The sequence below is a fragment of the Engraulis encrasicolus genome, chromosome 19 (assembly GCF_034702125.1).
Source record: "Engraulis encrasicolus isolate BLACKSEA-1 chromosome 19, IST_EnEncr_1.0, whole genome shotgun sequence".
NCBI classification, from domain to species: domain Eukaryota; kingdom Metazoa; phylum Chordata; class Actinopteri; order Clupeiformes; family Engraulidae; genus Engraulis; species Engraulis encrasicolus.
This window is the reverse complement of record NC_085875.1, coordinates 10881866-10905786: the sequence shown is the minus strand read 5'-3', so window position 1 is coordinate 10905786 and position 23921 is coordinate 10881866. Positions and strand designations below refer to the sequence as shown.

Here is a 23921-nt window from a genome sequence, read left to right as displayed (position 1 = left end):
CCACTCATGTTCACTTTCTATTCTTGTTCACAAACTCCTGATTAAAATCAAGCCTGTCCATGGTAAGGTCAGGTCAGTTGATGTATAGGACTGATTGCAGACGTCATCAGACAAGACCATCTTTTAAAAACCAAAATCCACACTACAAATTGCACTGACCTCTGATCTCTGTCCCAGCTTTTTCTTGTAAACTCTGTATGATGACACAGCCACAGCGGCCAGGACAGGCAATAATAGCAGGTAAGGGTAATATTCGTACATGGAATCCAGTAGACCACTAAACGTACTCTTTCCCTCAAATGCCTTGGAGAGAAGGGTCACAAACTCCTCCCTGGTCATATCAAGTCCCACCGTAGCCCATGCTGGAAGGCCCGAGAAGAAGGGCTCAGGCTCTGGGGGAGGTGGAGTGTAAAAGGGCCAGAAGTTTGGAAACATGTTGGCTAGTCGTCCAACAGAGGAAGAATATCATGTGCACTCCACACTGTCAGGCCTGACACTGATGGAATGTTTGCAACATTTGTGTCTAAACTCACCATGGGGACAAAAATGAGCAAGTCTTTATTGCATCATGCATGACACACATAATGGGGCAGCAGGTGCAGAGAGCATTCCACTATTGGAATCACAGACCTATCGAGGAATGGTTTTGTTATGCTATCAAGTCGTATTTAAAGCCCGGATTTTAAATCAGAAGCCCAGTGATAAGCATACATTCTCATTCTAGCATTAATATCCGCCATTTAGCACAGTGTTATGAAAATGCTCGTTTTAGCCATAAACAAAAAAAACTACATTCACTTTGTTTGAACTATTATTCAGTTATCAAAGATGTTTATTGTAATGGTATGTAACAGCATACAATTCACTTAACTTCACTGTGAGATACCTTCTGGATGGCAACAACTGAAAGCTGAAGTGTTAAAACTTTGACATTTTATTTATAACACACTCGAGAAAATACACCAACACACAAGGAGATATTTGTTCAATCATATGCCCTGAGAAATAACCACATATATACAAGTACAACAAATGTTTCCAAAGTAACAGTCACATTCATATACATCTGTTAATGACATTTCAATCCTGAGACATTAAAAACTGAGAAATGTTCATCAAGTTGCTGCAGACGTCTATGGCTATGTTCCTTTATAATGGCATTATGTTTAACATTAAAACGCCGCTTAAAAACCAGTGGTTCATAAAACACTGATATTAACACACTGGTCGAATGTCAGACACCTGCAATTCATTGAAAAATTACATTTTTAGAGCAATGACCTGTATTTTAAAATGGTAACAGGAAGGATCAGAGTAAGTAGTCCAAGCAAGAAAACAAACTGTAAACACCTGATAGGCATGACACAAGTGTAGAAATTGTCCGGTTGAACTTAAATTAAAGTGTGTGTGTGTGGGGGGGGGGATGGGGGGGGGGGTAAAGTTCGGAGTGAAATTCCTATTGACAGTCATTCTCTCTACATTAGCGGGGATGAAACGGGTTCACATATCCAAAGGCTGTGTTTGTGGATATGACTTGTGGTCCCAGCAGGTCCACTGACTTCATTCCTCATCAGGGAATCTGAACTTGGCATACACAATAAGCATGACTAGAGACATGAAGATACACAGAGAGCCGATCACCAGGTAGGCGATCCCCAGGAACTGGTTCTTGCCACCCATCCAGGTGACGTTGCTGAAGAACACCTGCTTACGGCCTCCAAAGCCACGGACAGGGTAATCTGAAGAGGAGACGGTTAAGGGCACTCTATGCAACGAATTCAAATTAATTTATCTCCTTGACACAGTAGCGCAACATATCCAGGCTAAGAGTGCACTGACTGAAATGTCTGAATAGATTTTAATTCTTTTATCTGCTTCTTTTTTTGGTTGTGTGGTTTCTGTCTGATTGTATTGGTCTGTCCTGATGTGTGATTTTTATTTGCACTATACTATCTGTATGACGTGACTGTGGACCAAGAGTCTGGCGAATAAACATGAATTGAATTGAATTTTCAAATTAATCTCAAACGCCTCATTACACAAATTATTCCTCTCTTTACCACACCTCCTGTCTCTGGCCAAAAGACCCCACTTGCAAAACATGGTATGGCCTCCACGATGACAAAGTCTTCAATGTGATAACATTATATGACGGGTACAGTACATTTGAACCACAGTGTGGATTTTCTCCACCACTGGGTGGAGACAAAGCTGCTGTGTGAAATAGTTGAAAAAGTAATCCATTATGCTTTCAAAGGTTGTGCACAAAAGACAATAAGATCAATGTGGCTGTCAGATTCCATTCACCTGCTATGTTCTTTTTTCGTTTGTTTGTTTGTCTTCCCGACATTTACAAATAATGGCATGTTTATGGCAACGTTTGTTAATATGTGTGTTAGTGTTTGTCTGTGATATTTTGTAAGACAGTTGAGATTAATGATGACACCATGGAACATTCCACAGGGTAAAAAAACACTAATGGTTTTCCTTTGAACTTTTCAAAATGACTAGGAATATATATGAGAGATGCTGAGCGCTCTTCTTTGTTGGATAGTATAGGCTACTCCAATATGCTGGTGCTCTTGAAGTAAAACGTCAAAGTCCTTTCTTCAAAACTTGTTAGGCCGTTGGGCCTACTTCAGGTGACTCTTGCATATAGAGACAATGAGTAGTTTGTACTTTTATAACTTGAAAACCCTTTATTTTAAACTGGGGTACATATCTAAAAAACGCCAACTGGTTTCAACCTCACCGGGTCTTCATCAGGGCGTGACTGGCTTTGAAATTTGGTCTAACTACTTTTATGGCACTGTTAAGAAATCTTACCTTTAAATTCATGAGCAGGCTTGATTGTGCAAAAAATTAGCTTATCGCTCAATTGGTTGATCCAAGTCGTAGCTCTGTAAGATATATGTCTACTATCTGGGAACACTGGCATGAATGCCTTCACTAGCTTCCTTTTTTATTGTATGTGTTTTATTGTATTGTTGATGTGTGTATTTTAATGTGTCCAATGTGGGGCCCTTGCCTGTAATAAAGTATATATATATACTGGCTTTGACAAAGGCCTACTATACTCTACACTGTAATAGAGTTTTCTTGCCTTTAAAAATTGTCCCTTTCAACCCGCCTTTCAAATAGTCCTCTGCACATTGACCCTTCTCTGTTTTCCTTTTCAATCACAAATCTGCCATGTCATATTTGCTCAATGCCAACAGGTGTTGAGCCCGAGAACTGTGCCATCTGACAGTCCGGGGCGGTCCCTTTTTGCATTCTCTTTGCGCCGTGGCTTAAAAATCCTAGTCACTCCCTGCAGGCCAAACCTGTTTGTCTGGTTGACGACATAGGAGGCGAGGCGAGGGAGAGGTGCCAACATGGATACTGTCCACGGCTGAGTGGAAATGTAAAACAGACTTGATTTAACTGTCTGCCAATACACATGTTGTGGATAAAGACACAGGTCCCCTTGTTGTTACTGCAGACACATTACCCAATCCTTTCGATCAGAATCTCTGTTGAAACTAAACATTTTTGTTTTTCTTCTATAGTACTGGGCCATCGCCACAGTCAGTTTTACAATAAGGATGGATTCAATTATCCAATCACATCATGGCATCACTCTCTAAATGATGGTTATTGTCATCTTGTACAGGGCCACATCACAATGTAATCCCATAGTAAAAAGCACTCAAATGCTTTTCAAATGGAATGGCACACAGCAAAAAAAGGATACTGTAGTTGATCTCCAGGGAGTAATTTCCAATGGGCAGCCCCTCACTGTAGTCACCCTCTGTTATCCTCCTGTAGAGCTTCTGGAAGTTGGGCAGGGCGGCTCGCCTCATCCACACCAGGAAGTCTTGGTTTAGGAAGCCGTTGTTGGATGCGTCAGAGGTGTCCAGCTCATACACCGCTCTGGGCCAGTTGATGGGCTTCACTGTACCTGCAGAGTTCACATCAAAAGACATTTATTGTAGTGGCTTGGTTACACATTAACCCTTGTAAAAGACTCAGTTTTCGGCATTCACGCCTACATTGGGATGTCAATACCGAAACGCTTTGGAGTGTTTCGTAAGGGTTAATGTAATGCAGCCATTCAACATTTTGGTAAATGAGAGTCCCTTGAAATTGTTCTTTTTTTTCCTTTCATCTACATTTTGTTATCCAAAGACCACTTGAATCAAATTGCTTTTGAGTCCAGGAAGCGTTCATGAAACAAACAAACATTTGGTGACCAAAAGACCAGTGTTCAATTCACTCTTACGGAGTTGATTTTGAGGACTGATAGAGCTCCACACTCTCCTGAGCTCAGTACACAAGGTGTGGTAAGTTTAGTGCTTTACATACTAATTTGGGTAACCAAACATGAAGCAATAAAGCAAGAAATAATGCTGACAAAACAAATCATTTAAAACATGTAACCAACTCTACTGAGGCCATTCTGTTCTATTTTTTTAAATCCATGCATGATGTTCTAGAAATTACTGATGTAAGTAAAACATTTCTAGTACCATTGAAAGCCTTTGCCAGGGATCCATCCACCAAGGAAGGATTTCTGTATTTAATGTTGTAATCAGTCCACCACGCGATGCCTTTCCCATCAAATGGAACCAGTTTCTTCTGCCCTCCAACGATTTGATAGAGCTTGAATGTGTCTATTGAAGAACAAGAAAGCACATTGCATACAATTAATTACTTTTGTTTTGAACTCATATTTCATTCATACTATGTATGGTTTATCTTTGGTGAAAAAGACATAATGCATTACAACATGATGATCTAATCAAACAGCTCAAAGTACTATGCAACTGAGTGTGTCATTTTATAATTCCTCAAAACAATACCATTGAAAATGCTGTTGGCGACTGATCCACACGGTACAATGGGCCTGTTTCTGGAATCATACTGGTATGGAACACAGTCATCCGTAGGATCCTGTATATCAGAGCACATGCAATATCATCAGCCTCTCACATACTGATACTCAGATGTCTAAATTATTCAGTCAACAGACTGACACAAAGATAACAGAACTGACTATGCAGACAGTGGACGTCCTGTATCCATCACTACAACTTACAGTGAAGTAGTCTGTATCCCCTGACAACTGGTAGTCATCTCTGGAAACTCCATATTTGCGATGGTTTTGGTAGTAGTTTGTTAAGCCATAATAGAAAAATACTGGCCCCTGGAAGGAGATGAATACAGTATTAGACAACCGCTGGTTAAAAAACAAACAAAAAAACAATTAAAAATATATACTCATAACACACAGAAATGATTCAAAATATGACATGTCTTTAAATCGCATTGGAAACTTACTTCAAACTGCTTTGTGAGAGTAAAGTCAACAGCACAGAGACAAGGAGGAGCTTCATTCACACATTGAGAGCAGTTACTGTCTGAGCTGCTATCATCAGCAGTGTAATCCCTCTGTTAGTGCAAAAAAACATTAGCCAAGCAATATACAACCTGTAAGGAGGACCACAAGCAGCAGTGACAGTAACTTATAGGGTTTCTCACAGAAATCATTGCTAAGAGCAAACCACTCCAATTCCACACATCATCAAAGGCCGATTAAAGGTTTGCTACATTCTCTTCACATAGTTAGCCAGCGGTAAAATACAGGATCGCAGAACTCCTAACGCTTAGATAAGGGGTGGGGAGCCTTGCTCATCGGAAGAGCCGTACTATGAACACAAACCAGGATTTCCTCCTGCACTTTAGGCCTATATTGAAGGCAGCCACCTTTACAACATACCCCACCTTCTCCCCTGAATATAGCTTACTTGTATTGCAAATGGAATTTCAAAGATTCCTTTACAAAACATGTCATGTGAAGCTGCATAACATTACAATTATGTAGGGGAGGGCGGATATAACAGCACTCGAGACATAGGTTCCCCACCCCTGGCTTAGATGTTCAAATGCCAATATTCACATAGCTTTCATCAGGGCAGTGAAGAGAAAAAAGGCGACGGTAAATACAGAAACGAAATGCTTTAAAGACCCCCTTGAGATACAATATCTCGTTTTTGAGGGTGTCCCCAATAAAAATAGACAGATAGCCTTTCTGACCTCAAGCACTTGGATGCTCTGCGAGGTGACGAACAAGGCAACTCCGACCCCGATGAAGGCCAGGCCGATGATCACGAAGCCAGGGATGACGATGCCAGCGGACAGCATGGGCTGCCATGCCGGGAGCCTCTGCTGGGTGAAGGCTGTGTTCTCCGGCCTATTGGACGTTTCTTCCTCCCCCTTCTTCATCTTCAAGCCTGAGCCAAGCAAACATACATTGTAATCAGGTGGCAACATCAGTGATGGGAGAAGTAGGAGTTTGCTGATTACATCCATGTTACTGTGCGCAGACCTTCAAAATTTGTTTTTTTAAAAGGTCCTATGTGCATATGATACTGTGATCCTGGTGTTCTGTTTTGTTCATGAATATAACTAAAGGGATATGGGATTTATAGAGGTGGATGACAACTTTTTTAGAAACTTGAAAGGTAGGAAAAGTCGTGATAAACTCACTACAAGCCTAAGCCCATCAACTATCAACATCCATTAATTCAAAATAATAATAATAATAATAATAATAATAATCTGAATATTACTTTATGGGTCTTTTGAGAGGAAGAAGCTCTTTCGTGAGGATCTAAATGGGATGTTAGACTGCTGTTGACACATGAAACACAGTTTGCTGGCACACTAGTTCTGGTCACAAAAGAAACCAATGTCCACACCCATGAGAAGGACATAGAGGTTTTTGCCTGAATATGTTAATTGCATTTTATTTTACCACGATTTCTTCAGCCATAACACGTGTAGCCCATTCATGTGGGTCACCACACCACTAATGCTAGTTACTTGTTTCCACAAACACATTAATAAATTATATGTGACTTTTGTTTCTTTCTTTTTGTTGTTGTAGCCTTCAACACCTGTAAATCCTGTGAAATAGAAGGATGTGTGGCTTTCCTGATTTTGTTGGACATAGGCGTCGACCCCTCCTTTGGCAACAAAAACAACCTTAGAAGTGTGTCAAGGAATTCAACCTAATCAGTTAAACTGATGAAACTGAGAACATCATCGCTTTACTTACGTCCAAAACCCCTTTACTCGTCCTCCAGACAGTTTATTTTTCCTTTACGACGAGTCCCTCGATTAGATATCTCCGACTGAAAGACAGGTACGCGGGTGTAGCGATACACCTCTCTTCCTGTCCTACCTGTTCAGTGTCTGATCTTCATTTCCTGGATGATCATGTTCGTGTTGACGTCAAAAGTCATTAGGGCCACACTTCTTTCAGCCCATCATCTCAGTTTTCCCCATTAAATTCCATACACTTTGCTTGAGTCTTGTTTGAACAAATCTACATTTTACACACTTATGGAGGAAACAATTACATAAGATAGGCCTACATAAACAAATATAGGCTATATTTGCTATTACAAAAAGCAAAGCATGCATGTGTTTTATTATTATTATTATTATGTAGGCCTACAGTGGCTCATGCAGGAGGCTATCACACCAGAATGAAAGGTTTGTCTCAACGCGATTGTGCAGGGCCCTGTGATTGTGTAATTACACTGCATTGTAACAATGTTATCAAACTCTTCTTTATGCAATGTTACCGTTTTGGTGATTGACGGTATGATGAACCAATAGATTTTTCCTGGGATTTACAACCACGGGGGAAAGTGTCATCTGATTGGTTGAACAGCATTCAGTGAACGCGTTGTTGTTTCCTTTGTGCGTGTCGGTGCGGACCAACAAGAGGTAAACAACTCACCGTTATTTTCTAAATAACCTTGAAATAAATTGAATCCTTATGTGAGAAAACAGTGTGTATATTAGTAAACGAGTTATACTTAGACAGTTTGTAGGAGAATGGCTCGTCTGAATAGCAGCAATAGGCTAGCTAGCAGCTAATGCACAACAAAGCATGCCGGGGAGCTTTGCATCTCTAACGTTAGCTAGCTGTCCTCCACACATGAATAGCTGAAGTAGCTATCGGCAGTTTCATTGTTAGCACGTCGGTCTTGTGTAAAATTGAAAAACGTTTGGCATATACAACTCTCGTTTGCCTGTATCATATTTTCACTCATGTGTAGCAGTGCGTTTTCAGAATTCCAGTTTACATCCTCAAGCTAGCTATCAAAAGATGATGGTGTCTGGTTAGCTGTTTCGACAGCTAGCTAATTGATATAGCGGTGTTGTGTAAGGAATGATTTTACAGTTTCTTTATCAGAATATTTAGATTGGTCTATTTGGCCCATTGCTATCCATGGTATTACAATAAACAACTGTTCGCTAATGTGTAGCAGAACGTAAAGCCGAGGCCTCAATAAATGTATCTAGCTAATTTGGCTAGCCTTGTTTTCGGACCGTGAATTCATTCAATGCCCTGTCGCGGAAGACGGCTCTGTCTGCAGTCTCCCCTTGGTTGCAACTTGCGAGCTTGCTAACGGACCTGCTGGCTCTCCCCTCCTTTGGTCTGTGTTTTGTTCTCATGACCATGTTTGTGATTCTGTCTTTATTTCTTAGTGATTGAATGGATATTGCCAGGGGCACGGACAAATGGGTAAAACAAGACATGGCTATTGTACTGTGCAGTTATCACCAGTCTTTCATCACTGTATGCACATCCTTCAAATCATCCGCATATCAAAAGAGTTGCGCGGATGGCAAATGCGACCAGGAATTTGGGCCTGATTCTTCCTTTTTTATGGCTTGACTTCGCAAAGGGGTGGTAATACGGCTTCTGAATCCTAGAATTGCAACTCAACTTTAATATCATCCCTTGAATGACATCTAAAAGGCAAACGTTTCAAAAAGTATTGGTAGACTAGTTCACATGGAATGTCCATAATACATCCATCCCGTTGAAAAAATCAGTAAAGCTGAAAGTAAAGAGGAAATACGCTGTGCCCATGATCAAGCTGTCAGTCTCAGATGTGAACACTAAAGCGAGCAAAAAGTATGAAGACTGGCGGACCTCCTCTTTCAAAACCCTCCATCCATCAACATGCATAGTATAAGCAACACAATACCATGGGATCACAACATAAGTGAAGTGCCTCACTTCACTTTTTGACCAATCATTCTCTAGTTTCAACACAACAGAGCGCAGCAGGGGAGTATTCCAAGAAGATGGTCAAGCGATGAACCTGGCTAGGTTAACCTGCAGGAGGTGGTGAATTTGCTAATAGATAGGCTGCAGGTGTCATGTAGTTTGGAAAATTAGGACTCCAGGCTATTCTAATAGATGATTTACCACTAACTCAAGGTTAACATAACCTGGTTTACTGCTGAGCCAGGTTCTTGGAAGTACCCCCCAGGTGTTTGGCTGAAAGGAGACTTAACTTTTTTTTCCTTCTGGTGTTCTTTTCCAGGAGAGGCCCGCATCATCCTCCATGATGCTGTCCAGTAAAAAGTCAGATGCTGGCTCTTCCGCGGCGGCCTCCGCTTCCAACATGGCGGCAGGAGCCGAGGGAGGAGCCCCAGGGGAGTCGCAGGGTGGCTCAGCCCCAACGGGGCCCTCAACCGCCGCCGCTTCAGCCCCGGGGCTCGCAGACGTGAAGAAGAAGGAGAGAGCGTCCCCAAGTGGGGAGCCGGGCGGTCCCCCAATGCCTCACCCTGCTGCCGGTGGAGCCGGGTCGCAGGAGGAGGCCAGGAGGACCAGCCGGCGGAAGAAGAACAAAGTAATAATCTCATATCGCTGTCCGTGCATACAGAGGGGAGGGGGCTGGAGAATCTGCCGGTCTTTCATGTGGATGGGGTCCTTCCACACCAAATCTCGGAATGCCCCTGCTTGACTGGATCAGAATGGGAAAATTGCCACATTTTTTATTTCATGTACTTTTATCATTTAAAAAGTATTTTATCAAATATTTTTGATAATTTTGCAAGCGGAGGCATTCTGAGATTTGGCGTGGAAGGACTCCACAGACAATGTTTTGTCTGTTCCACCACCGGAACGTTGTAGTCTCTGAAAAAAGCGTTACTACCATAGTACTACACCACTATATGCACAGGGTCTTTAGTAATACATTACGACTTGGTCATTGCCATTCTTGTAACAGCTAATTTGTAACAGGGACTGTGTCTGAAGGTGTTAAATATTCTATCATTCATAGCTTATAGGCTATGTAAGCTTATGTTTTTGTTTCGTTAACATTCTTCATTTTAGTGCAAGTTGCAACCTACAGGTAATATATAGCACTGTATATGATAAAGTAATACTCTGCTCCAATTGTGAACAATATGGAATAAGAAAAAGTAAGCTTAATTGTTGTAGTTGTCATGAAGGATTGAACAAGACTCTTACAGTAATGAACAGGTATACATCTGTGCATGTCATTAACCTACTTGTCTTATCTGTCCTTTTTACAGCTTTGAAGAGCTCCCCAAAGGCTATAGTCTGCACCAACAACAATATTTAGTTTTTAGTTAATCTTGCCAATCCATACTCCAAAAACGCACAGTGTTGATTTTTTTTCTCCTGTAGAGAGAGAGAGAGAAGGTTAAAAAAAATGGAAATGAAAAAAAAAAACACTGCCTGGACCAATTCCGTCTCAAAGGGTGACTGGGATCGGAGATTCCCTCTTCCTCTCCGCCACTTTCCACACCTCTTCAGCTGGGCCAGAGTTGCATTTTAATGGTGCTTTTATTGTGCCTCTTGCTGCAGGTGGAATATCGCGAGATGGATGAGAGCCTGGCTAACCTCTCCGAGGACGAGTACTACTCCGAGGAGGAGCGCAACGCCAAGGCCGAGAAGGAGCGCAAGCAGGTCATCCCCCCGCCCCCACCTCCCGTCGAGGAGGAGAACGACAGTGAGCCTGAGGAGCCCTCAGGTGAGGAGGAGAGAGGCCATGGGGTCCATTTCAATATGTAATCTCCTATCCTCCCTTGTGCTCGTGGTCTTGTGACGACATCATATCAGTTTAATTAAGTATCTCCCAAAATTGCAATTCAAAGGTCAATTTCTCATCTCATTTGCTATTGGGATGTTGAAATGGGGAAAAGTCCCCCAAACGTTGTTGTGCCTAGGCTGACAGCGGGGAAACGTTATTGTTTTCTCCACGGAGGCAAGGCGTTAGCGACGCACGAGGCCACAAGCACAAGGCGAGGATGGGAGATTAGATATTGAGATGGTTTTGTTGGTGCATGTCAAGCTTTGTCCTGTCTTTTACTATGGCCTCTGTCCTCAGTGTCACCTGCTTTCTCTGCTGTCAATCAGTGCAGAGCGACATTTTGGGGGCTTTCTCTGATTCAACATCCAATGCAACATGCATTGTGTGGTGGGAGGCCACAAGAAAAAGACAAAGATTGACGTGCATCCCATGGCTGTTGTAAAGTAGAAAAAAATGTCATCGCACCAAACCCAATTCATGCCAGTCTCTCACAGTCCTCGTGTGCATATCTGGAGAGCATTGTATCTAACTAGTTAGCAACTTAGTAGGTCTCCCAGGGGAAAATGACCTTTCCGCAGCTACACCTTAAAATCCTCAACTGACCAATCAAAGGTAATGCTAACTAGGCTCAGTCAGTCACGAGCCACGGCGAATTGCAGTGTGTCACAGAAGTGAGTACACCCCCTCACATTTTCGCAGATTAATATATCTTTTCATAGGACAACATTAAACAAATTTCACTTTGACACAATAACTAGTGACATTCGTACAACATATATAGCTGCTGCAAATTGTTGTTCAATCCAAAAAAAAATACAGCCATTAATGTTTGAACATGTACCCACAAAAGTGAGTACACCAGGTTAAAATCCCATAGAGAGTGTCTGAGAAGGGGCCATGTTGGCCCGAAACGTCACAAAATTTGAAAGGGAGGTCATCCGTGTGTGTTTCATCCCTGCTTTACATTGAACTTTTACATTTTGAGTCTGCTCTGCCTAAAATAGATGAGTGAAATCCTTTAGAGCAGCCGTTCTCAAACTTCAGAACACCAAGGCCCAATTTGACATGTGAAAAAATTCTGGGGCCCACCAAACCATATAGCCCAATATAACATAATAAGTTATTATATTACATTATTTTACTTATTATATTATATTATATTATATTATATTATATTATATTATATTATATTATATTAGCCTATATTATTATACATGTATTGTTATGATGCATAAAAAGTTATAGGGCCTATTTTCAGAAAGTTGTGGCCACTGAGGGGCCTCCTAAATAGCCTACTGAATATGAATTTAGCATGAAGCAAGCCAGCATTCACGGAGAAATATGCATTAGATAAATACTTAATGCCATATTAATAGTTAGGAGGAAATGGCCAACTGTAGCAAGCCAAAACGGCAAAGTTTCCTCTCATAATCGACTAAAAATTAGTACAAATATCCATTTTACACATACATCAACACCATAAGCATGAAAACACACCATATCACGACGGCAGATAGAAAGTGTAACACTGTACGTCACAGGTAACTCGCGCTAATTAATTTGCGGTAGAAATGAAACATTGAAATGACACAATGTCTACACATAAATCCTGCCTAATAGTACACTTTACCACATCAAAACACCAAATAAGTGTAATAAGTGTACTCAAGTTTCTGGACGCACACAAGAAAGACACAAGATAACTAAACAACATGTGAATATCTAAACACCATGTGAGTAAATTTGAGGATAATTTTCCCAGATCTCTTGCGGCCCACCTGCAATGCCACGGGCCACGGCCCATAGTTTGAGAATCACTGCTTTAGAGAGTATCATGATCTGCTTCAGTAGTCACAGCACACGTTGGTATGCATGTTTCTTTAGGTGAAATTCAGCTTTCCAATGTTGACTGCATTCATTCAGCCCCAAACCATGTCAGTCCCACTACCATGCTTTATTTTTACAGACACTTTTTTTGTAAAACTCACATGGTTACAATCACACATGCTTGACATCATCTAAAGCAAATTTGTTTATCTTGGTCTCATCAGAGACGAACAGACCAAGGATATGGATCCCTGGAACCATGTCGTGTGGTCAGAAAGTGTATAATGTAAAAGGTATACTCTCTAATATGTGGCCATTATTGTAATTTCTGTCCGCAAAGGACAGTTAAATACCTATAAAATACTGCGCACAAAATGCCCTAATTTGCATTAGTTTCAATCGCATGGTGTTGACTGACATAGTTGCTAAGGGGGACAGTGCTTAGCCAAAAACTCAATTGCATTGCAACCATGTAAGTTTCTATCTTATTAAACAGCGGCATTGTCAAGAAACTGCTGGTTGGATATTTAGCTTGTATGTTGTTTGACTTTATGTCTCTCCCTGTCTACAAACACATACATGGAGAGTTCTTTTCCCTCACCGTGTTACAGTATGTGATAATACATGTAATTTCCTCTCACGTCTGTGTGGCTCTCCTCCTTCTCCTCCGCTGACCAATCAGGTTTGGAGGGTGCGGCCTTCCAGAGCCGCCTCCCGAATGATCGCATGACGTCACAGGAGGCCGCCTGTTTCCCAGACATCATCGCCGGCCCACAGCAGACGCAGAAAGTCTTCCTCTACATCCGCAACCGCACGGTAAGCAGCGGACCCAAAATGTCTTGAACCTCTATATCCGGGGAAGTTGACGGGGGCGGGGGGCTAAAGAGGTAGATGGGTGGTTCCATTATACAAATTTGTATTCAAAAGGACATTTGTGTGTGTGTGCGTGTGTGCACGCTCCTGTACGTGTGCTGTTTGACGTTCCTGACATGTTTCATCTCTTTCCCTCTCCCTCCCTCCACACACACACACACACCACACTGCAGCTCCAGCTGTGGCTGGATAACCCCAAAGTCCAGCTGACCTTCGAGGCCGCAGCACAGCAGTTGGAGGCCCCCTACAACAGTGAGTGCTACTGATGGCTTTTCCAGACGACTCTGAGCTGTGCTGAACTCTACTGTTGTACAACTCTACATGGGGTCATTTATGTACTTGCAGTGGGCTTTTCCATACAGTCAGTCATTTTCTTTATTTTGGTTGTTTGAGTTTGTGTTTTTGTATGCGTGTTTTATTTTTCTTCCTTTTGTGCTCTCTGTGTTCAGGTGACACGGTTCTGGTCCACAGAATCCACAGCTACCTGGAGAGGCAAGGCCTGATCAACTTTGGCATCTTCAAGAGAGTCAAGCCCCTGCCAAGTAAGTAGACTCAGCCTTGGGTTAAGGAGTTATAATGTGTAGTGTATAGAAGAGCAAAAATGTACTATTTTCTTTCTATGATCCACGACTTGAAATTTCAATCTGATCCAATTTCAAAACCAACACATTAAAAGCAGGACAAAGCATTAGCAGAATATGTAAGACTTGAAGACAAAATGACAAAAACTGTTTCATGAAACTCTTAACCGTTCTTAATTTCCTCTTAGGTAATAGATACCATTGGCATTTCTAAGATTGTTTTCTGAGATTGCTCAGGCAGGTTGGTTAGCTGTTCAGATTGTTTGTCTATAGCTGTAAGGGCATATTAGTAAAAACTCATATGAGCCTCTGGTCAATCCTAGCCTCGCGCACCATCCTACGTACTTCTGCTAAGAGACTTGGCTCCGCACTACGTCTGGTAACTGTTTTCTGTGGAGCGATGTTGAGCTGCCAGATTTGGCCGGTGTTCTGACAAACGGTCATACATTGTAATTTTATCCTAAGGTAGGATGTTCTGTCAGACATGTCTGTTAAACGGTCCTACTTCTTAACTGATTTTTCCGAAAAATTCCCTTCCCGCTTCCTGCAATCGCCTCAGATCAAACAACCGCCAGACCATGAATACGAAATGAAATGGTTGTATTATGAAATGGTCAGGAGACCAGGCTAGGTCAACCCTAACCCCCCACCCTGTCCTTTCCCTTGTCCCTGCAGCTAAGAAGACAGGAAAGGTGATCATCATCGGCGGAGGGGTGTCAGGCCTGGCTGCTGCTCGCCAGCTCCAGAGCTTTGGCATGGACGTCACCGTGCTGGAGGCCAGGGTGAGTGGGCTGGGGTTCAAAGGTCGATGGACATGGAAACAGTTACATTGACCCAGTCATAATATAGAGCAGAAGTGAGCGGCTTTTATGGTCACTCCACACGGAAATGCAAATTATACATACTCACAATGAGCTGTTGGCTAGTTTTTATCCTGTTCTTAATGCAAAGATCCCATGTTTGGTCACATTCAATTATATTATCATATTCCTGGAATGCAAATGCAGTGCCTTTTCATTGGTACTGTACACATGTAAAGATCAAATCATATGGTTGCACATTGAAGTGTTTCATGGAGTGTTAGCCTGTCGAGTTATGAAATGGCACTGTACACTGTAAGATCAACTACACTAAAAACAAAATGTATGCTGGATACTCTTCTCTTAATCATATATAATACAAAAGAAGCATGGTTGTTGATTTTGTTATTGAATTTAGTGTATTTTTTTTGCTCTCCATTGCAGGATCGCGTTGGTGGCAGAGTGGCCACCTTCCGCAAGGGGAACTATGTGGCCGACCTTGGTGCAATGGTGGTAACTGGACTGGGTAAGTGTCCTGGCATCACCTGACATTACCTGACATTACACTTGGCAACTTACAGTGCCCTCCATAATTATTGGCACCCCTGGTTGAGATGTGTTAAAAGCCTTAAAATAAATTCAGTGTTTATTGCAGAAGAATACTGTCACACTGAAAATTGTAGGAAAATGTAGCCTTCAACTCAAATGAATTGTAAGAAAATAAAAAAATCCCTGACTAAAAAATAATTATTTTTCATTAAATCACCTGTTCCACAATTATTGGCACCCTTAACAATTCCCAGGAAATAAATATAATTGAAGCATTTCTGTCATTTCTACAGTAGTTTACAAAGTTTACCAGAGTATGTAGGAACATTTAATTAGTAATTCATCACTTCCTGTTTCCCTGGGGTATAAATATGACGTGACACCGAGGCCATTTCTCTTATCCACTCTTAAACATGGGAAAGACAAAGGAACACAGCATACAAGTGAGGCAGATGTGCGTCGACCTTCACAGGCCAGGCAGAGGCTACAAGAAGATTGCCACTCAACTGCAGCTGCCCATATCCACTGTGAGAGGAATAATTAAGAAGTTCAAAACAACTGGAACAGTGGTAAACAAGCCTGGACGAGGACCCAAGTTTATTTTGCCACCACACACAGTGAGGAGGATGGTAAGAGAAATCAAAAGATCTCCAAAGCTCACTGTTACAGAATTACAACAAATGGTAGCATCCTGGGGTCACAAAGTCTCCAAATCAACCATCAGGCGCTGTCTACACGCCAACAAGCTGTTTGGGAGGCATGCACGGAGAAATCCTTTCCTCACTCACAATCATAAACGCAAGCGTCTGGAGTTCGCCAAGCGGTATTGGGGCTTCAACTGGGACCGTGTGCTTTGGTCAGATGAGACCAAGATTGAGCTTTTTGGCAACAAACACTCTAAGTGGGTCTGGCGTACCACGAAAGATGCGCATGCTGAAAAGCACCTCATACCCACTGTGAAGTATGGGGGTGGGTCAGTGATGCTGTGGGGCTGTTTCGCTTCCAAAGGCCATGGGAACCTTGTTAGGGTGCATGGCATCATGAATGCTTTGAAATACCAGGACATTTTAAATCAAAATCTGTTGCCCTCTGCCCGAAAGCTGAAGCTGGGTCGTCACTGGGTCTTTCAGCAAGACGATGACCCTAAACATATGGCCAAATCTACACAGAAATGGTTCACCAGACACAAAATCAAGCTCCTCCCATGGCCATCTCAGTCCCCTGACCTGAACCCCATTGAGAACCTGTGGGGTGAGCTGAAGAGGAGAGTACAGAGGAGAGGACCCAGGTCTCTGGATGATTTAGAGAGATTCTGCAAAGAGGAATGGCTGAAGATCCCTCTTTCTGTCTTTTCCCATCTTGTGAAACATCATAGGAGAAGATTAGGTGCTGTTTTGTTGGCAAAAGGGGGTTGTACAAAATATTACCACCATGGGTGCTAATAATTGTGACACACATTATTTGATGTCAAATAATTATTTCTTTATGTGGGATTTTTTCCCCACTGAATAAATGCACTTGTATTGAAGGTTGGATTTTTCTCTTTTTTTCCATTAAGGTCCCATATTATTTAGAAAAAAAAAAAATAATTGGAAGCTAAAAAACACATCTCAACCAGGTGTGCCAATAATTATGGAGGGCACTGTAGATCCATTTATTTATTTACAAGGGCAACAGACACCTTGGTACACAGTTAAGTGGAATTTAAAAGTGTCAGAATAATCTAAACTGGCTGTTGTTACTTCTGCTGTTGTCTTGGTACCAGTGCTGAGAGATCGGATTCACATTAACTACTGTACAGTACAGTGTGTCTATACGTGAAAAGGATACTTGGTATTATATCAACCATACAGTAATACCTTGAATGGGAAACTACAGCTGCATCTATCTTCCACCAGATGGCGTTGTTTTACCACTTCTTGAGATCACGTCCCTGCAGCTTTTTTCACCTGGCAGATCTGCTATTGCCCTCCATTTGCACTGCTCCCAGTCTCATACTCCTTTCTCTCTCTCACCCCTGCTGCTGTTTCACAGGCGGGAACCCCATGGCTGTGGTCAGCAAGCAGGTCAACATGGAGCTGGCCAAGATCAAGCAGAAATGCCCACTGTACGAAGCCAATGGCCAAGCAGTAAGTATAAACAGGAAGACTGTGCACATCCCCAGGTTAAGGTGCAAGGCTGATGATACAGGCTTCAGACAGAGTGAGGAGATTACACACTTGAAATCTTTTTTTGTGTGTTATATCCCATGGCAGTCTTCTTAATGTTCAACATGTAATTCTGCCATGGAATACAATGCAAAAAAAGGATGTCAAGTGTGCAGACTCCTTACTCTTAAACCAGGCAGCTAGGCATGCCCACAGTCCAGCCCAGTCCACACATGCTTAGATATCCATCCTCTTATCTTGTCTGTGGATATTTTCATTCATCCATGTCATTTCACTCGAAAGACTGCAGTTGTAGAGAAACAATGCAGCAAGTCTACAGTTTGCAGTTGCCCTCCACAGCTGAACACTTTTTTTATCCTTAACGAAGAGAAGACACCGGAGCAGCTCAGATGGGATGCTTTTTCTTTTTAATTCAAGTGCACAACATGTTACTCCGGTTCTGCTCCGGTGTCTTCTCTTTGTTCAAAATTACCTGCCTCCCTCCCGTTGATGCACCAGATGTAAAAACAGAAGCGCGTGGAACCCCTTTTTTTGTTAACTTTTTTATCCTCTCATCCCACGTCAGTCCTTCATTTAAGTCCCACTAGGTAATGTGGGTGTTGCCATGTCAAGTGTCCATTTTTCTGTCATTTTTCTGTGATCAATGTTAACGTCCTTGAAGACTCACAATGTGTTGTATGTCGCCTGTGTGGTGTGTAGTGTCATATTGCTAGTGGCCAGCCTTGTCTGTGTGATTTTGCATGATTCAGTCAGTCCGCTCATCACCAACCATCGTAGAATTGAGCTCAAGTTCTGTGATGTTTTTGCTGTGTGTTGAGAGCTATCTAGTGATGGATCTCAGTCTGAGAACCAATAGTTTTATGTGCACATCCCATTTTTTTCCATCTTATGCCATTATCATCATCATTATCATCGCCGTCGTCATCGTCATCATCACCACCCAATAGCATTGAGAAGCCAAAATGGTTTCCTTATGTTTCTCACCAATAAACATGAACATAATGTGTACATGTCTATGGTGTGACCTTTTACATAACCATTTGACTCTTGGTTATTGAACCTGTGTCCCGCAACTTGTCAGTGTTGTAATTCTCTCGCTCTTTTTGTTTCTCCCCTCTTTTTCAAGGGGGAACGCTGCACCAGTGTAAGTACGGCTTAATTGAATAAATCAATTCATTCCCCTCTCCCTCTCTTTCTTTTTTCTACTTCAGAGGAAAACAGACGCATCGTTTAAGTCTAGTGAGAGATCACCCCTTTTCTGAGATACATTATTACCTTTTGTACACATTACTACAGCCCCTACTCCTGCTTCTCTTACCTCTACCGCCACTTCTACTGGCTGCTTTTGCTACTATTACTTCTTGCTACTGTTGCTACTATTACTACTCTCAGATGACGCATACAATGTGCATGTGATTCAGATTGGTACAACCTCTACTTCTTATACTTTTATAATCGTTATGCATATTACTCCTTCTACTAACTGTAACCTTAAGAGGCCATCTTTTTTCTGAGATGTGTGATTTTATACGTGTTATATGTTTTACTACAACTACTTTCCTACTACAACTATTTATACAACTACTACTACAGCTAGTCACGTTACTATTACATTGTATATATTACTACTGCAACTAGCGTCCTACTATTTGCGCTACTTGCATTACTACTTCCCCTACCACTTCTGCTACTTCCACTACTGTGTTGCTAATATACTTACTGTAGCTGTAGCATAATTGTTGTCCTTACTCCTGATACCGTCTTATTGTGTTGGAAAGATTGACTTTGGCGGGATTTGTTACAAAAGCTCCCGTTGTCTTGATTGGAAGTGGTGTCTATTTGGTTTCCCCTTTTGTCTGGACTAAAACATTGTTATTGTTTGTCTACTGTCTAGTAATTGTGATCTGTACTGTCAGTGATCAGTGATCACTCAATGGGGCAACGTTGGCAGTTTCGTGTTCTATCAATTGTTGTACATGTGCGCTGAAACATGTAGGTCTTTTGGTTCTTTTAGTGAGATACGGAGGATCTCATAAAAGAGGATATAGAGAGACGATTTAAAATCACAATCTCTCTCTCTCTCGCTCTCTCTGTCTGTCTGTCTGTCTGTCTCTGTACCTCTATTTCTTTGCTCTTCTTTACTATTTACTCTTAAGGTCAGATTAGACTTCAGCAACTGCGAGCGTGAAAAGTCGCGTGGGAGTGGCCACGAACCAATTTTGTATTCATGCATCTGCGAGGTCCGATGTCTCGTTGCCAGCCACATTTGAAATTGCGCGATTAGGCTACTTTCACTACATTGTAAGCACTGCGGTCATTATTAAGCAATGTTGCTTTCTATCCCAGTTAGCTAGGTATTTTCACACAAAATGCAAAGGCAATGCAGTGGTATCATTATTTGACATACCCAGTCTGTTTTCACGAGCAGAAAATGCAAGCATGTAAAGACAGTTGATTCTGCCGATGTGTGTTTACATTCGGTGGAGGAACGGTAGTAAAACCGCAGGCATTGTGCCACGAGTGTTCAACTGATGCATTGTTTGTTACTTAGCTTAGCTTCGTGTATTTACACACATTTACACACAAGGCATTAATAAAGTTTTTAACAGAATACAGCTCTGCTCTCGCAAACTACTGGCATTGCGCTGCCACAAGAACAGAACAAGGAAGTAGCGAGACGACCAATCATAGTGCCTTTTTGTCTGCGTACTCCGCGTCCGTCCGACGGATAGTTAGAATTTTTTCGAGGCGCTAGACGACGGGCGCAGAGCCTCTGAGAGGGGGGCGTGGACTCGCATAGACAGAAAACGGACGGACGCAGATTCTATGCGAGCGAAGCATAAATCTAGCTTTACTTGTACTAGTCCAAAGAACTAGCAATGCCACAGACTCTTGGCACTCCCACTTGTCTCTCTCTATGTCTTTATCTCCTTTTCGTGTTGTTAGAGATGTACTCGATGTAACCTTCAAGAGGAAGATGAAACTGAGCCATTTGTTAAATATTTGTATTCAAGTATTTTTTTTGGAGCTCATAGCCTGTGTGCAGACCACCCTTTCACACCATCTGCGGCCATCTGCTGGCACCTGGATAACTGTTTTTTTTTGTGGGTGCATCCCAATATGTGACCTTGCCTCCTCCACTTGCCTCCTCCACTTGCTTCCCGCCATGATGACATCACTGACAACAGCATTATATTTCAATATCTTGCAAAAGCTCAATTGTTAAGTTTTTTTCTCATTTGCAATTGGGATGGTGAATGAAAAACAGTCCCTCAAAAGTTGTTGTGGCGAGGCTGACAGCTGGGAAACTTTATCGTTTTCTCCACGGAGGAGGGGCCAGGAGGCGGGACGAGGAGACAAGCACAAGTGGAGGAGGCAAGGACACATATTGGGATGCACCCGTTGTGTGTGGATGTGCGCACCCTAACTTGCAAATGCCTCCACCCGTGCTCCCTCCGCCACACCAGGTGCCCAAGGAGAAGGACGAGATGGTGGAGCAGGAGTTCAACCGCCTGCTGGAGGCCACCTCCTACCTCAGCCACCAGCTGGACTTCAACTTCCTCAACAACAAGCCCGTGTCCCTGGGACAGGCTCTGGAGGTGGTCATCCAGTGAGTGCACTTTCATCTCTCTTCTCTTCTCTTCTCTTCTCTTCTCTTCTCTTCTCTTCTCTTCTCTTCTCTTCTCTTCTCTTCTCTTCTCTTCTCTTCTCTTCTCTTCTCTTCTCTTCTACTCAGGCCTTGGTTTTGTTATTTCAACCAAAAAAAATATACACGTCATTCAAGATTTTTATTTGTATTTGTCCAGCAGGAAATTTGTCTTGGACAATTACAAAGCTGCTTCAACTTACAATACATAACACATATACACACATACGCACGCACGCACGCACACACACACACACACACACACACACACACACACACACACTAAGAAAACATAACAAAGGAAAGACTCAACATTTCAAAGTGCAGTATTGAAGTGCATTAAAAAGATTGTGATACGAGTCTGTTCTGTTGTGTTTTCAATTTCCCACATCGCCTACTCCTACTTCACAGCCAGCCTTCTTGTCTTCCATTCAATCTGGTTTATGTCATTTCTCTGCCTGCTGGCCTGTTGCATTGAAATTCCCTAAAACATACAACAAAAATATTTTTCCTGCGTCTGATTATCTTGTCACTTTATGAAATTAGAAAACGGGCCTATTGGATAAGTTTGTGTGTGTGTTTCTGTGCATGTTTCTAGGCTGCAGGAAAAGCATGTGAAGGATGAACAGATCGAACACTGGAAGAAAATAGTGAAGACTCAGGAAGAGCTTAAAGAGCTGCTCAACAAGGTGAATTCATGAAGACCAGCAACATGGCCATCATGGCTAGTCATATTGTCATTGGTCTTATTCACTTATCAATGGGTTGATTGGTAAATAGATTGTAATGATTTACTATGATGGTGTCCCTTTAAGAATTCAAATCAGCAGCCTTGCCGTATTAACCCATTGATGCCTAAGGCACCTGCAAAAGGTTGCTGAATGCCTGAGCCCTTTTTAAGAAAAGCAGCCCTCAGCCTATAAAAACCTAGATATCTCAGCTTTTGAAGCACATACAGATATGTATAAGTTGCATTTAAATGCTAAGACCCTCATCTTTCATTAGAATGTGTTCATTCATCTCAAACAAACAGATTTTTAATAAAGTTGTCTCAAATCTCATGAGTCTGAATGTTGCATAATGCAGCTCCAGGTGCCAGGGCCAATGTGCGCAAGGCATCAATGGGTTAATAGAGGGTAGCGTTTGAGGCACTCTGTCCTTCTGGACTGACTGTCTGGACTTTTAAATAATGATATTAAAAAAGCACTGAACTAAAAGGCAACATTTCGTAATGTAATGTAAGTTTTCCCTCCCTCCCCTGTGTCCATTGTCCGTTCCTGTGTTCAGATGCTGGCCACTAAGGAGCGTGTGAAGGAGCTGCATCAGCAGTACAAGGAGGCCAGCGAGGTCAAGCCTCCCAGAGACATCACCGCCGAGTTCCTGGTCAAGAGCAAACACCGCGACCTCACCGCCCTCTGCAAGGTCAGACACCTGCATTGAGTTACCCTACACTTGCACATGAAGTGACATTGCAATGCATTATTAGGCATTATTTAGAGGACTTTCATTAAGACTACAAGCTACAGGTGTGGTCAAGAGCAAACACCGCGACCTCACCTCCCTCTGCAAGGTCAGACACCTGCATTGAGTTACCCTTCACTTGCACATGAAGTGACATTGCAATGCATTATTAGGCATTATTATATGGTTGTGACGTCATCTGTCGAATGCTCCATTCATTTCAACGGGGCTCCCCAACGTTCGGACGTCTGTTATTTTTCGATAACGGACGGGTTGGTCTATAACAGACCGCTGTCAATGGCAACAAGACTTTTCACTGCTAAAGCGACTTTTCAACAAGACTCTAATCAGCTGCTGTGATAGACAGCACCAGCTGTCCTGGCTACCGCTGTCAATGGCAACAAGACGTTCACTGCTAAAGCCACTGGCTTGTATAGGCCTACAAGTCAGTGGCTAAAGCGAATGTTTCATATCACTCCGCAGGGGGTCCGGTCTTTTGTCACTCTAATCAGCTGCTGTGATAGACAACACCTGTTGTCCTGGCTAGCCTATCTAGCTGTTGCCTAGCGGTGTTCCACAACGGCACTGTTTTGTTTTGCGCAGCAACAATCTTAACATTAAATAGGTCTAAAGAAATGGCCCCGCATGTGTGAATCATTTAAGTATATCCATATAATAAGCGGGTTAACTTTCGGCGAGTCGGTCGCTTTGTGGAATAGCAGCACTTCAGAGAGAACAAGACTCCTCCGCTCCGCGTCGGGGTCTAAAGATTCTCTCTGTCGTGCTGCTATTCCACGGTAGCGACCTTCTCACCGAACGTTAACCCTTACTTATTTAGAGGACTTTCATTAAGACTACAAGCTACAGGTGTGGTCAAGAGCAAACACCGCGACCTCACCGCCCTCTGCAAGGTCAGACACCTGCATTGAGTTACCCTACACTTGCACATGAAGTGACATTGCAATTCATTAAACATTATTTAGAGCCTTCCATGAAGGCTACAAGCTAAATCTGTGGTGAAGAGCAAATACCCCAACCTCACCACCCTCTGCAAGGTCACAAACCAGTATTGAGTTCCATCACACTACACTTATTAGCTACAT

The 23921-nt window shown here is 42.4% G+C and overlaps 2 protein-coding genes across 3 annotated transcripts in view; one reads left to right on the top strand and one right to left on the bottom strand.

The window, feature by feature from the left end:
• Positions 1-1448: 1448 nt before the first annotated feature.
• Positions 1449-7255, bottom strand: tmem30b (transmembrane protein 30B). Its single transcript, XM_063224046.1, has 8 exons — positions 7100-7255; positions 6076-6272; positions 5320-5430; positions 5078-5185; positions 4842-4932; positions 4509-4652; positions 3734-3940; positions 1449-1739 (listed from the first exon to the last, which is right to left on the bottom strand). The coding sequence occupies exons 2-8, from the start codon at positions 6262-6264 to the stop codon at positions 1561-1563; spliced, it is 1029 nt and encodes a 342-aa protein (XP_063080116.1). The 5' UTR covers positions 6265-6272; positions 7100-7255; the 3' UTR covers positions 1449-1560.
• Positions 7256-7716: 461 nt separating this feature from the next.
• kdm1a (lysine (K)-specific demethylase 1a) overlaps positions 7717-23921 on the top strand; it is a 30499-nt gene continuing 14294 nt past the window's right edge. The window contains exons 1-14 of one of the 2 annotated variants that reach the window (XM_063183633.1): positions 7737-7776; positions 8545-8581; positions 9393-9701; positions 10688-10853; positions 13423-13556; positions 13787-13865; positions 14063-14155; positions 14870-14976; positions 15439-15520; positions 17578-17672; positions 18838-18855; positions 21179-21321; positions 21956-22046; positions 22645-22779. In XM_063183633.1, coding sequence (XP_063039703.1) covers positions 8552-8581; positions 9393-9701; positions 10688-10853; positions 13423-13556; positions 13787-13865; positions 14063-14155; positions 14870-14976; positions 15439-15520; positions 17578-17672; positions 18838-18855; positions 21179-21321; positions 21956-22046; positions 22645-22779 — 1482 coding nt within the window. In that variant the 5' untranslated portion in view covers positions 7737-7776; positions 8545-8551. Of the gene's footprint in view, positions 7777-8544; positions 8582-9392; positions 9702-10687; positions 10854-13422; positions 13557-13786; positions 13866-14062; positions 14156-14869; positions 14977-15438; positions 15521-17577; positions 17673-18837; positions 18856-21178; positions 21322-21955; positions 22047-22644; positions 22780-23921 lie in introns of both variants that reach the window. The other variant, XM_063183634.1, reaches the window with a different exon arrangement.

Bases quoted from the DNA above. Each gene is read 5' to 3' on its own strand.
- tmem30b (XM_063224046.1), bottom strand. From the start codon at position 6,264: ATGAAGAAGGGGGAGGAAGAAACGTCCAATAGGCCGGAGAACACAGCC. The intron at 5,431-6,075 runs GTCAGAAAGGCT...TTGCACTAACAG, and splicing joins AGAGCATCCAAGTGCTTGAG to AGGGATTACACTGCTGATGA. The intron at 1,740-3,733 runs GTATCCTTTTTT...TCTCCTCTTCAG, and splicing joins CTCCCTGGAGATCAACTACA to ATTACCCTGTCCGTGGCTTT.